General features: G+C 41.0%; 1 protein-coding gene across 7 annotated transcripts in view; it reads right to left on the minus strand.

Annotated features, from left to right (window-relative positions):
- Positions 1–15164, minus strand: part of specc1lb (sperm antigen with calponin homology and coiled-coil domains 1-like b) — a 106232-nt gene that overhangs the window by 67289 nt on the left and 23779 nt on the right. For 2 of the 7 annotated variants that reach the window (XM_060936003.1, XM_060936004.1), the window contains exon 2: positions 4041–4224. The exons of 1 other annotated variant lie outside the window; for it this stretch is intronic. Coding sequence is in view for 2 of the 6 variants with exons in the window: in XM_060936008.1 (XP_060791991.1) it covers positions 8412–8449 (38 nt within the window). In the remaining 4 variants the exon portion in view is untranslated. Of the gene's footprint in view, positions 1–1246; positions 1269–4040; positions 4225–8411; positions 8478–14959; positions 15107–15164 lie in introns of those variants that run through there. 4 more of the 7 variants (XM_060936008.1, XM_060936001.1, XM_060936006.1 and 1 more) reach the window with 3 other exon arrangements.

Raw genomic sequence — 15164 nt, forward strand, 5'->3', positions numbered from 1 at the left:
GGCGAACAATTGAATATTCGCATCAGCTCCGACATGTGACGTCATGTTGTCTTGACAACCATGCAATATCGCAAACCATATTCAACGCTCGTTCTCCATTGAGTAGTGTGACGTAATACACGTCGGATAAGTGATATGATATTACGTGCTATCAAACCAAAGGAATGAAACCTGCTTGAAGGGAACAGAACACGTTTTCATTCCATCAAAAAAAAAAAAAGTGTCCTGTATGTATCATAATTCCTGATATTTCACTCCGATGAGGTCACTCCTAGTGTTTTCCTGCTGACTGGATTTGCATTGTCAAAATGGTGATCTGGTTCAAAATTTAAATTCTTTTGATTAACTTGCTTTTTTTTGTGTGGATGTGTCCATATAATACAAAAGAACATTACACTGTGGGGGGGGGGGGGGGGGGGGGGGGGGGGGGGGCGGCACGGTGGTGTAGTGGTTAGCGCTGTCGCCTCACAGCAAGAAGGTCCGGGTTCGAGCCCAGTGGCTGGCGAGGGCCTTTCTGTGTGGAGTTTGCATGTTCTCCCCGTGTCCGCGTGGGTTTCCTCCGGGTGCTCCGGTTTCCCCCCACAGTCCAAAGACATGCAGGTTAGGTTAACTGGTGACTCTAAATTGACCGTAGGTGTGAATGTGAGTGTGAATGGTTGTCTGTGTCTATGTGTCAGCCCTGTGATGACCTGGCGACTTGTCCAGGGTGTACCCCGCCTTTCGCCCGTAGTCAGCTGGGATAGGCTCCAGCTTGCCTGCAACCCTGTAGAAGGATAAAGCGGCTAGAGATAATGAGATGAGATGAGATTACACTGTGGCGCAAAGATATGAAGTTTATCTTCCCATGTTGAGAATATTTTCACTCGTTTTCGCTCACTCGTGAACATGTTCACCACTCAAAGATAAACTTCATACGTTTGCACAACCGTGTTATATTCTCTATATACACTACATAATTTTTGCCTTAAATGTAAGGCCAGGAACCAGTGCAGTCTATTCCATCCATCCGCCATCTATCGACTACTTTCACATCCCCATTATGCTTTGCGCCTTGGGGGTAACCAGGTGCTATATTTGTTTACCAAGTCAGATAACCTCAGTCATTTCTTCAAATTCACATGGGGAAAAAACAACTTTTCCTGATTTAAAGAAGAAGAAACCTTTATTTGTCACATGCACACTTCAAGCACAGTGAAATTCATCCTCTGCATTTAACCCATCTGAAGCAGTGAACACACACACACACCCCCAGAGCAGTGGGCAGCCACACACAGCGCCCGGGGAGCAGTCAGGGGTTCGGTACCTTGCTCAAGGGCACTTCAGCCCAAGGCCACCCCACGTTAACCTAACTGCATGTCTTTGGACTGTGGGGGAAACCAGAGCACCTGGAGGAAACCCACACAAGGCAAGGCAAGTTTATTTATATAGCACATTTCATACACAGTGGCAGTTCAATGTGCTTTACAGAAGTAAAAGCAAAACAGTAAACAATAGAAAATAAAATTACATAAAATAAATGGGGAAGAAAATTAATAAGAATTAAACAATAGTAGAAATAAAATAATAAAATGAGATAAAAATTCAATTTAAAAAAAACAGCAGAATAAAATAGAATAAAAGTTAAGTAAAATTTAAAACATGGAGAGACTGTAAAAGTATGATGGCAATATTAATAATTTAGCAGAAAGCATCTGAAAACAGCTTGGTCTTTAACCTAGATTTGAAGCTGCCAACAGCAGGAGCATTTTTGATGTCCTCTGGCAGTTGGTTCCATAGCTGCACTGCATAAAGCTGCTTCACCACACTTTGTTTTAACAACAGGTTTTAACAGTAAATTTTGTTGCCGCGATCTGGTAGATGTGATTGGGTTAGGCTGCTGCAACATATCAGAGAGGTAATTGGGCCCTGTACCATTTAGAGATTTGTACACCAGCAGCAATGCTTTAAAGTCAATTCTGTAGCTTACTGGAAGCCAGTGAAGGGACCTTAGAATTGGAGTAATGTGCTCTGTTCTTTTTGTTCGTGTGAGAACCCTCGCCGCTGCATTTTGAACCAGCTGAAGTCGTTTGATGGTCTTTTTTGGCAGGCCTGTGAAAAGGCCATTGCGGTAATCAACTCTACTAGAGATGAAGGCATGTACAAGTTTTTCCAGATCATTTTTTGACACAAGTCCTCTTAGTTTGGAAATGTTTTTTAGGTGATAAAATGCCGTTTTAGTGATTGCTTTCATGTGCCTGTCAAAGTTTAGCTCGCTGTCAATGAAAACCCCAAGATTTTTAACCATTTCTTTTGTTTTAATCCCCTTTGTGTCAAGAATAGTGGTAATCCTGAGTCTTTCATCTTTTTTTCCAAATAGAATTACTTCTGTTTTATCTGTGTTCAGCTGAAGAAAATTTTGTGACATCCAGTTGTTGATTTGGTCGATACACTGGTTGAGACATTCAAGGGGGGCATAATCATTAGGTGATAGAGCAAGATAAATTTGGGTGTCATCTGCATAGCAGTGATATAAAATTGAATTGTTCTTGATAATTAGCCCAAGTGGGAGCATATAAAGGTTGAATAGTAATGGTCCAAGAATCGACCCCTGGGGGACACCACAGGTCAAGGACATTGACGTTGAGGTACAATTTCCCATGGTAACACAGACACGGGGAGAACACGCAAACTCCACACAAAGGCCCTCGCCGGCTGCTGGGTTCGAACCTTCTTGCTGTGAGCTGACCATGCTAACCACTACACCATCGTGCCACCTTAAATTTTTATACAACACCTAAAAAGGCTAAGCGTCGAAAGTATGGTTAGACAGAATTCGCCGTCAAAATTTTACACCGACAGACAACACGCGCCTGTGTTCTGCACACTTCAGTGGTGGAGTAAAGTCTGATGATCCAAGTCACGAAGCCTACAACCCCTCTGTCTTTGAGTTTAGTCATAAAAAAGTGCGAAAACCAAAAAACAAGGACAAGTCAAAGAACTGAAAAGGACTTTATTGAAGGATCGACTCCCAAAACAAAGTGCAAACTATGCAGTTTAAGTAAGCTTATACGTCCTTCCCTTTTTAGTGTTTCTGTCGGTAGATCGAATGTAGTATTTGACCCTGTAGTCCTAACAGCCCAAAGATTGTCGTAATCTGGTAGCATATGCGCTCGAGGAAAATCAGAGTGAAGGAAATCAAACTCAACTTAAAAAATAAATTTGACAGTTCTGCTGCGTTTACAGCACTTACATGACTGAGTGAATTCCTTGCTTGTGTTCCGCACGAAGCGTTTTTTGTATTTTCTTACGGCTTTCTGGTCATAACCAGCACCCAGCAAAAACGATTTCACTGTGGATTCTTCTAGCGTCGATCTTTCGAAGCTCTTCTACCAGTCTTTTAACTTCTGCAGGTCAGTAATTGTTGGAACCCCCGTGCTGACAGACAAAGGAGGCTGCTGATGGTTACCCGAAGCAGAGATGTTCAACGCGTTCGATATGATATTTACAAGCGCTTTTTTTACCGATGGATTTCTCAAAGTCCACAGAAAAGGCTTTGCAGATTTCTTTTAAAAAAGTGTACCTGTAGTGAATATTGATTACTAGCTATTTCAAAAGATCACGTACGTTACCAGTGGTTCCGTCATGTAACGTTTGTCATAAGCTCTTGTCAAGTATATGCGAGTTTTAGGTCACTGCTCCGACAGTCCGGTATGGTCAGTGTTACGGCATGGCTCGTAAACTCGCCGCAGCATAAAAAGGGAGACCACACAAAAGGTTACGGATTGAATTGTCAACTTTTATTTATAATTACCAGTTTTCCAAACATCTAGGGTAGACATATGTGGTGCAAAGTATGGCGTGGACTGTGTGGATGAGTGAAGGTGCATGTCAGTTATGTGGTCAATGTAGAGGCAAAAAGGGAAGAAAGTAAGAGAGAGTACAGATAAAATGACTGTGCGTCCACACACACAGCCAGTAGGTGCCTCCTGAGGGAGAGCAAAGCTCCACCTTATATTCCAGGTACGCCACCCAGGTGTAACAAATGATGTTAATTATCCCACCTGACACCAGCCTTGCCCGTGCACTGGTGAGCTGATGCCAGGAGGGGGCTCAGGACGTAACATCAGCGACATGATGCCTCCTTCATGGGCTGTTCCGTCACCTGTAGTGACGCACAGTTGTTGGTTTGACCGATTGTCTGGGCTGCAGTGGACTGGTCACTGGCCCCATGCTGCAAACGCCAGTCTAAGATAAGAGCAATTCCAGCGTTATGGACGTGACACTTGAACTCAAAATGGCAACAAATGATCCAGTGCATGTTTTATTGTCTCCCAGTATTTAAACAGGTGTTGCATATTTTAAGGCTGTACCATACTGGAGAAGTGATAGAACAAGAACAATTCCCATAGTACATCTAGGGCATGCCAGAAAATGCCAATAAAAGATGCGTTATGGATGTGACAGAAAAAGTATCACTTTTCTTGGGTGACTGTACATTTTTATCAAACTCTGTGAAATTGTAAACCTAATGTCGAAATGGAGATATCCGTTTGATAGAGGGGTCCAAGGTGAATATTAAAAAATCTTTGTTTAAAATATTTTGTATTTCATGCAGAGTTTCGGAAGGAAAAGTCAGCGTTATGGATGTGACGAAATTCCGTTATGGATGTGACGCGTCTGAAATAGACATGGCATATGTTTAGAAAATCAGCAATTTAACCACCATAACCCTTTGAAAAACTCTCTAAATATCAGCTAAAACTATCAAAGGTCTTAAATAATATTTAGGATGGCTATTGTTTTGCTGTTTTGTGGATTTTAGCATACATTTCTGTGGCTTGTGGCAATAATATAGAATTGTACATGATCAAAGTTGATTTTAGCTTGGGTTTTACATTATAAGAAAGAAAGACTGACAGTGACATATTAGGTTGGTTACAAATTGGTTCAACTTATTCACATCTGTAAAATACAGGCCTAGGTGATATCTCTGGGAGTGGTTTTGATGTATTACATGTTGCTTTATTTTTGCATGGTGAGGTTGACATTTACATGGAATTGCCCATAACACATTATCAACCGATCTGCTCATAAGAAATAGAAGAAATATTTACACTTACTCGAGATGATCTTTGGCTGGACTGAGTTGAAGTTTAAAAAAAAAAAAAGGCTCCGTTCATCTTCAGTGTCTCAGTTCTCAAGATTGAACCGAATTGCTGTCCTGAATCATAAAATGAATCATCGAAAGCGCATAAAATCCGCGTGCCATCTCGCAAGTTTTACCTCCAAATAGCTCAAACTATAGCCCAAATATATCCCTATATTCCCTAATGGGATGTCAGACAGATTTTATCCTGTTTATGATGAGCGTCCCCACCGCAAAAGAGAAACCAATCGAAACCAAAACAGTGAAAGTGATTATTATGTTGTTACCATCCCTGTGTCCGAAATCGCTCACTACTCCCTATATAGGGAATTACTATATAGAGGACTATATAGTGAACTCATTGGTAAAATGAAAAAACGCTTTCGGACACTAGTCCGTCACGCTGGTATTTACATCATTACTGTCACACAATTAAAACGTGCCAGATCAGTCAGCTGGTGGGTTTTTAAAATAATAAATACATGCATGTGTTTTTGTGATAAATCCATATTATACTGAACATATTTCCCACATTACTCAATACAAAGTACCTGCATCTTTCAGTTTTTTTTTTTTTAAATCAAGGCTGAATGCTTTCTTCTTTGCCGCTGCCTTTTATTAAATCAAATTTGAGACTTTTAATTTGAGTTCTTTCAGCGCGACTGCAATGCATGATGGGATATATTGCTTGATTAGTGACCATTGGTTGTACACTACTTTTCGTGATGCATTGTGGGATACTTTGAATGCACTATATAGGGTGTAAATAATCCTCACTATCGTTTCGGACAGCGCTACAAAATGGCGTCCTCACTATATAGCGAGTAGGGAGCGATTTCGGACACAGGGCGTGTGAATAGTCTTTTACGAATACGAAAGTGCGCGCTCCGGTGTGACCGAGTAAGGTGACAAGTTTTCGGTTTCATCTACTTTAGGTAATTTAAAAACTATAATATTATTTGGCAGTGGGGACAAGTGTAAAGTTTCTGTCAATATGTTGATCATGCTTGTATGATGAAGATATTTCTCTCAATACATGACCTACTGTACTCATTCTAAACCTGTCAAGCTTCGCTGGCGAAGCTTTCGACCCCAAAGTACAACCAAATCTACTTGCACATAATGCCATGAAATATAGATATGTGCCATAAAGATCTATTCCAAGTATTAGATCTATATTTATTCAACGTGTTCTGAAGTTACTTGACTGGGAACTGGGAATGTAGACCCACTGCTTGTTTTCTCGCACCTGATAACCCAGAATCAACGACTGTACGCCACTTCCGGCCGGCAGTGGCTACTCCCTGTGGTTCTGCCTCCGCGGGTAATTCACGGAATAAAATTGTCCACAAAAGTGCTTTTATGGTGTTTTTTTTGACTGAATGTGTGCATCTTTTGTCTGCAAGTAATACATAAAGCACGATTAAAATGTTGTAAACATGACCAGTACTGGTACACTTTAAGCTTTGGTTTAGTTAGCTTTGACACTTCTTTGAAGGTTTTAGGGAGATTTAAATGCGAAAGATTACGGTCGGTGTGCAAGGTCATGTTTTAGTTTGTTTATATTTTGGTTACCCCCCCCCAAGGCACAAAGCATTATGGCTAATGTGAAAGTAGTCAATACCGCTTATCCATCAGGGTCATGGGGGAAATTGGAGTCAATCCCAGTGAGAGGGGTAGGGTACACATTGGGCTGGGCACCAATCCATCACAGGACTAAACAACCATTCACAGTCACACCAATAGATCAAAATGTGCTACGTCAAGAGCATCTGCCATGATAGTGGATATACAAAGCAACTAGGATGGCAGCCGCTGAAAGGGTGTCTGTAAACAATGCTGAATTCTCTCCGTATTACCGCGATTTGAAAGCTCGAGCGAAGATTCGATACAAAGAGAAGATAGAGATGTGTGGTTTTGACCCATATTATTTTTTTTAAAAAGTCAAACTTTTCTGAAGATAAGACGCTTCTACTGACCATCGAGTATGAATACAGGTCATTTCGTCCAATGACCATTTCATCCAAAGCCTTTTTCATACGCACTATCAATTATTTTATATTTCAGGTATTTGTTTGAAAAAAAAAAAGAGGAACTGTCAATGGAATTTGACTGAAGCAAAACATTTTTGTCAAGCAAATGAGTGCCATAGTACGTGCACTTCAACACTAAAGAGCGTAACCACATCGGCCCGTGCCACTTGCTGACCCTGGGATGAGTTAACTCCCTTGTCATTTCAGGCTCCTCGCTTGCATGTCTATGTTTCCGGCTGGATCGTATTAAATTTTCAGGCGTGGAGCAGCGCTCTCGCAGGGGCTTCGTTCGTGAATCCCAGGCCGAGGCGCGGTCCTACCGACCTGAGACTGTGCTCTTTCGAAGGGGGAGGTGCCTGTAAAATTTGACTTCACTGTGAGCTCCATTGGCTGAGTTATTAATTTTTAAAGCCGGCTGGATCACGTTAAATCTTAAGGCGCGGAGCAGTGATCTCACAGGGCTTTCATTCGCCAACACAGGAACACCTGAAATATAACATAATTGATAGTGCGTCTGAAAAAGACTTTGGATGAAATGGTCATTGGATGAAGTGTCCTGATCCCCTCGTCTCCTCTCCATACTAAGCCTTAGCGGTTCCTCACCCTCTTTCTGAATTACGAGTACTTTTGTGACCACAACCATATACAGCACAAAGATACGGCATAGCTAAAAGAATGCTTAAAGCAGTGGAAAAACAAAGAGGAGTTGCGCACGCATGATTATGCTTTGCATGGAATGTCGCTTGACCCTACATTTGTATCTCCACCAACATGGCCGACATCCGGGTTTCTATTTTGCTTTGACGTCACTTGCAAGTCAAGGATTGGCAATTTAGAGAAGCCAGTTGACCTAATCTACATGTCGTTGGACTGTGGGAGGAAAACAGAGCACCCCGAGGAAACCCATGCAGGCATTAAAACATGCAGACTCCACACAGAAAGGCTCCCATCAACCATGAGGTTCAGTCCGTTTTATATTAACAAATTAGCCAATAAAAAAATAACATTTCTCTTCACGGATTGTCCGAAACGCACACTTAATAAATAAAAACGCACTTCACATTGTACGAACAACCTCAGAGAAGATGCTAACTGGTCTGATTAGTAGAGAGAAAAGCTGTCCCTTCTCCCAAGCTGATCACTCGGCCGCATGAAACACCATTACACCCCTCTAACATTCAATAAAACAAGCCACAATCACGCTGCAGAACCAGAGAACCTTCAGCAACATCAGGAAAAAATGTCTCCATTACCTAATCGCAGAAGTTGCAGTTTTCCTTGGAGAACACATGGCCTATTAAACACTAGCACTGTACGCTAGACAGTCATAAATACCAGTGCAGTCCTCTTGGGCTCTATTTATACACAGACACCGAGTTCGAAAGGCAGCACCGCTGGACTGTTTGAATGCACACACACTGTGCGATTGGAGGACGGGGCAGGAGGAAGGTTGTAGCTGCTTTTCTTATCACATCATCACGGCCGTTAGCAGGGCCGCCTCGCTCAAGTTCACCTTAAATATCCTTAAAAGGCTTGAAGAAATCTGAGCAAGCACTTCAACCCAGTACACACGAGAAGACAGCGATTGTAAAGGGGGGTGTGATAAAAGATATAGTGAGGAAAATAAACGTACAGTTTTTAAATTAACATTACAATGACTAAACATTGAGCTACTGTTCAAGAATCTTACGCATTCCTCGAATAAATAACTCACCGAGTCTGTTACTGAGTGAGCTGTACTGTAACTAGTACTGGAGTTCATCCTTCAAAACCTCACAAGGTCAGTGCTGGATAACCTCTTTCAGGAGAAAGTAGCTAGTGCGTACTCAAAGTCAACTCATGACAGACTAATTTATATGTTCATCAAGCCATCATAGCATTCATGTGTTACACGAAGAAGGAAGTCTCCCCCCAAGATACCGAATAGGTCAACGGGAACTGAGGGAATCAGTAACTGGTCATTGAAAACAATGGTTAATTGATTTATTCATTATTAAAATGACATTGTACAAAAAAAAAAGGGGACAATAAGAAATGGATAAAAGTACAAGCTCTTATTTCCATTGTGGTCCCAAAGGAGTTACATGATCAACATGGGAACAAAAGCTAAAGCGTACAATAACAATAAGTAAATGTTTAATAGGACTCCTTGCGCTGATGTCACACTTATGTTAGCAACCGTCGCTACCCTAGACCTGAAGGACAAGCGATCTTTGTTTACATACTGAAGCCGAGCGGAGATGTCCGATGTGTGTTGCTGTTGTCCGAAGAAAACTACAGCTAAAAAAAGCTCTACTACCAGATTACTTGGATAATCTTAGTCAAAAAGAAGCGAAGGATAGATTTATGCAGAAATTAGACTTTATTAGCGGTTATGATCCGTACAAAATTCCTCGAAATGACTGGAGTGACGGTGCAGATTTGTGGCCTAGCGTTAGTGTTAGCTACATGTTGGAATATACCAACAGAAGAACAGTTTAAAAAAAAAAAAAAAAAAAAAACTACAAAAGCAAGAAAACCTTCTTTGTGTAAAGAATGTTTTCCGACATCAGCTTTTGGGAACAGAACGCTGCAGAAGCCAAAGCATTTACTCTCAAAGGACTCCGACCTGAACTGTGGGCTAGATGGTATTCCCAGCCCTCCTTGTCTCAGCAACTCCAAAGACATCTAGTTACATGGCTATTTGCACTCCATCCCTGTGTCCAAAATCACTCCCTACTCACTATATAGTGGACTATATATTAATCACGCAAAATGGCGAACGCACTATATAGTGAGTTCGCCATTTTGTAGTGCTGTCCGAATGTATAGTGACGATTATTACACCCTATATAGTGCACTCAAAGTATCCTACAATGCATGGCGAAAAGTAGTGTACAACCGATGGTCACTAACCAAGCAATATATCCCATCATGCACTGCAGTCACACTGAAAGAAATCAAATCAAAAGCTTCAAATTTGATTTAATAAAAGGCAGTGGCAAAGAAGAAAGTATTCAGCCTTGATTTAAAAGAACTGAAAGATGCAGCAGACACAAAGTACTTTGTATCGATTGTGGGAAATATGCTCAGTATAATATGGATTTATCACAAAAATACACATTGCATGTATTTATTGTTTTGAAAACCCACCAGCTGACTGATCTGGCACATTTTAATTGTGCGACAGTAACGATGTAAGCAAACAACGACATGGTGGACTAGTGTCCAAAAGTCTTTCTTCATTTTACCAATGAGCTCACTATATAGTCCTCTATATAGTAATTCCCTATATAGTGAGTAAGGAGTAGTGAACGCATGCGTGGTTTCGGACACACTGCGTCATTTATACATTGATACTTATTATTGTTAAAACAATATCTGAAATGTTATTTGTCAAATAAAATATCTTGCTCTTGACTTTCAAACAATATTGTAAGATTTTATTTCATCTAATAGTGATACAATAATTATAAACATGAACAGAATCAGCACATTCCAGTTGTAGCTATAGTCACATAGCCTAGTAAATTAGACCCAACCGCCTAGCGGCCAAAAATATTTTTTGCCTAGCGAATGGGTCTAGCCTCGCACCATATAAACAAAAACACCCCGGGCATCAAATCGTGCCCGCCAATCACAACGCAAGGTTTTTGTTTGGATTCTTTGGGCGGGCTTTTGCAGGAGTGACAACAAGGCTGCGCGACGCTGGAGAAAGCACAGCAGGAAAGATGGCTACGGCTAGTGAACAGCGCGCGTTTGACTCCGCTTTGGAATCAGTTTTAGAAGAATTAGACTTGGAGTTTTCGTTGAAATATGAGCAGGAAGAGGCTCTCCGCTCATTCCTTTTCAAGAAGGACGTTTTCGCTGTTTTGCCGACCGGCTATGGCAAAAGTCTGATCTACCAGCTGGCTCCGCTCATAGCCAAAAGGATGGGGCTAGTTTGTGCAGTACGAAGAATTAATAAACAGCTTTGAAACATTACTTTTTGATTGTTTCTTATTTTCCCATTATTTTAAATTTAAGGGAAATTATTTCACCAAACACCACTAAATAAAAACTCTCAAAAACAGTTTAAGCAAACCCTTGAAAAACACTTGGAAAAAAAATGTGTATGTGGTACAGACTCCAAACTTGTGGTCATTATCTCCAAACTTCTTAATATCTAGAACCTGTTTATTAATTAATACGCATTTTGAAAAATTATTTAATTTCAAGGCCTCCCCCACTGCTTTCTGTCGCTCTGACTACGTCACAGTTGCGCTGATTGGTCAGAGCGTTGGCCTATACGCACAGAGACAGTTTGAAAGACAGTGGTTTGTTCCTCCTACCCGCTTCGGAAATGTCTATGGATCGAGGCCAGACTAAATATTCACATTTAGTCTAGCTTGCCAGGCTAATAGTCACATATAGTAATTATAAATCACTCTTACAAGAATAATTTCAATAAACAGTTTATGTTCAGTTTCCGCTTCATTTATTCTCTATTCAAAAGGCACAACTGAGTCACACAGATTGATGTGTGTAACGGATGGTAACAATTTTATCCAAAATAGTTTTTCCTGCCTTAGTCGATTTATTTCCATTTTACATGTACAACCCCGATTCCAAAAAAGTTGGGACAAAGTACAAATTGTAAATAAAAACGGAATGCAATGATGTGGAAGTTTCAAAATTCCATATTTTATTCAGAATAGAACATAGATGACATATCAAATGTTTAAACTGAGAAAATGTATCATTTAAAGAGAAAAATTAGGTGATTTTAAATTTCATGGCAACAACACATCTCAAAAAAGTTGGGACAAGGCCATGTTTACCACTGTGAGACATCCCCTTTTCTCTTTACAACAGTCTGTAAACGTCTGGGGACTGAGGAGACAAGTTGCTCAAGTTTAGGGATAGGAATGTTAACCCATTCTTGTCTAATGTAGGATTCTAGTTGCTCAACTGTCTTAGGTCTTTTTTGTCGTATCTTCCACTTTATGATGCACCAAATGTTTTCTATGGGTGAAAGATCTGGACTGCAGGCTGGCCAGTTCAGTACCCGGACCCTTCTTCTACGCAGCCATGATGCTGTAATTGATGCAGTATGTGGTTTGGCATTGTCATGTTGGAAAATGCAAGGTCTTCCCTGAAAGAGACGTCGTCTGGATGGGAGCATATGTTGCTCTAGAACCTGGATATACCTTTCAGCATTGATGGTGTCTTTCCAGATGTGTAAGCTGCCCATGCCACACGCATTAATGCAACCCCATACCATCAGAGATGCAGGCTTCTGAACTGAGCGCTGATAACAACTTGGGTCGTCCTTCTCCTCTTTAGTCCGAATGACACGGCGTCCCTGATTTCCATAAAGAACTTCAAAATTTTGATTTGTCTGACCACAGAACGGTTTTCCACTTTGCCACAGTCCATTTTAAATGAGCCTTGGCCCAGAGAAGACGTCTGCGCTTCTGGATCATGTTTAGATACGGCTTCTTCTTTGAACTATAGAGTTTTAGCTGGCAACGGCGGATGGCACGGTGAATTGTGTTCACAGATAATGTTCTCTGGAAATATTCCTGAGCCCATTTTGAGATTTCCAATACAGAAGCATGCCTGCATGTGATGCAGTGCAGTCTAAGGGCCCGAAGATCACGGGCACCCAGTATGGTTTTCCGGCCTTGACCCTTACGCACAGAGATTCTTCCAGATTCTCTGAATCTTTTGATGATATTATGCACTGTAGATGATGATATGTTCAAACTCTTTGCAATTTTACACTGTCGAACTCTTTTCTGATATTGCTCCACTATTTGTCGGTGCAGAATTAGGGGGATTGGTGATCCTCTTCCCATCTTTACTTCTGAGAGCCGCTGCCACTCCAAGATGCTCTTTTTATACCCAGTCATGTTAATGACCTATTGCCAACTGACTTAATGACTTGCAATTTGGTCCTCCAGCTGTTCCTTTTTTGTACCTTTAACTTTTCCAGTCTCTTATTGCCCCTGTCCCAACTTTTTTGAGATGTGTTGCTGTCATGAAATTTCAAAATGTCTCACTTTCGACATTTGATATGTTGTCTATGTTCTATTGTGAATACAATATCAGTTTTTGAGATTTGTAAATTATTGCATTCCGTTTTTATTTACAATTTGTACTTTGCCCCAACTTTTTTGGAATCGGGGTTGTATGCAGCTGTTGTAAAGTTGAGTCCGTGTGTTTTCAGGCTTGACTCCTCTCGTCGTATTCTCTTTAACCACTCGTTTCTTCATTGTTCTTGAAGAATTTGCTTCTCTTTGTTAACATTTTTCTTGATAGCAGGGAGACGGTAATACCTTTTATTTATTTCTTGATTTGAACAACCAAAAACAGTGCAAAAATGAACCATATTGAAGACAGATTAAGCCTTGCTTACACAAAAGACGGTGTCGGTTTGTCCCCCAGGTGAAATTATCACGTGATGTTTGATATGTGCAAGTGGTCTATACCGAATAAAAGCTGAAGACTCCTGAGAACAATAACTGTTGAATAAAAATTCCTTTAACCTTAGACTTAAACTGGGGTTTGTACCTGAGATATATGACCTGTATGTACCTGTATATGACTCAGTCGGCTGTTCCATAACAAAGTACTGATGTGACAAAAAGATGATTTACCAAGGCACTTCACTGAGGGTATCTGGAGAGCTGTGCTACTGAATCTTATTCCAAGTGAATGACGATTACGTGTAGGTTGAAAGTGAGCTGAGAAATAAATTTGGAATTTTACCATTGACAATATAATAAACCAGATTTAATTTGAGCTGAGTTGGTTAACACGTAATTCAACAGGCAACATACAACCGATTCAAGTTCATGAGCGCCAATATGAGTGAGTTCTGGCTGGTACACCTAAAAGGAACTGAATGACTGTTTTGGGTACACTAACTTAGTCTTGTATTTCTTAGTTAAACCAGTGTGTACCATGACGTGCCGGCATAGTCAAAATGACAATGGATTGAGGCAGATACAAGCATCCTCTTAGTTCTGTTGTCGATATTTCTTGCTTTTCTGTAGAGGAATTTAAAGGTCATAGGCAACGGTCGGAGATGAAACGTAGAATATCAACTTTATTGTCTAGAAGAACGACCCAAAAAGCGAATTCAATTTTCCTAATGTCTAATTTGCACCCTAAAATTGAATAAAAATGGTTAAAATATACTGTTTTGCTCAATTTCCGAAGGTTTGTTTACATCTCACTTATGCACACTTTCACCGCCAGGGGACCGTCGTCGTGACGTCATTTAAGCCAAACAGACTGGGAGCAGTTCTGTGTTTTACTTGCGAACAGAGCACACGTGTACGGACTTTGGTCGTGAGAGGTTGTGTAAAAAGTCGGAAAGCTAAGTAGGAACTCTCCAAATTAAATATCGGGAGGTGAAACCATATATGTATGAACCTATGGCCGTTGCGAAGCAATCGGTGAATGTGGCTCACTGGTTTGACCGTGCGGCCTCGGAATCGGACAGCGACTCGGCCGACTCTGATCGCGGTGACCCCGGACCTCAACAAGACTTGCGCCCAAATGATTCATCCTGGTAGTTATGATACATTCCTACTTTCGTCGTAATACTAAATAAGAGCCCTTTTGAAGAATAATTAAACCGCCCTCCCTAGTGGATATAGGGAACGATTACTTGACAGTGCACCAGTAAGCCACATTAGCCTGTCATCCGCGGCATTATACTATTTATAGCCGACTCTAAGCGAGGAAATATCCCTTTGTTTCATTTCCACAATGTACAGGATCCCTCAGGATTCCTGATTTGTCAATTGCAAGCAAAAGTTAAAATGTCTACCTCCAATCTTCTCCTTTTTGCTTTTGCGTTGCTGCTCCGTTTCTTCTTTGACTGCTTGATTTTGTTTCACGCGCACAATCCACTCTCTGCCTCGTCTCCTCTTTCGGAAAAAGCCAATCCTCTCGCTCCACCTCTTCTCCTCTTCCGGAAAAAGCCAATCCACTCTCTCTGCCTCTTCTCCTCTCTCTCGGAAAAAGGTAAAAAC

The sequence above is a fragment of the Neoarius graeffei genome, chromosome 12, assembly GCF_027579695.1.
Source record: "Neoarius graeffei isolate fNeoGra1 chromosome 12, fNeoGra1.pri, whole genome shotgun sequence".
Lineage (NCBI taxonomy): Eukaryota > Metazoa > Chordata > Actinopteri > Siluriformes > Ariidae > Neoarius > Neoarius graeffei.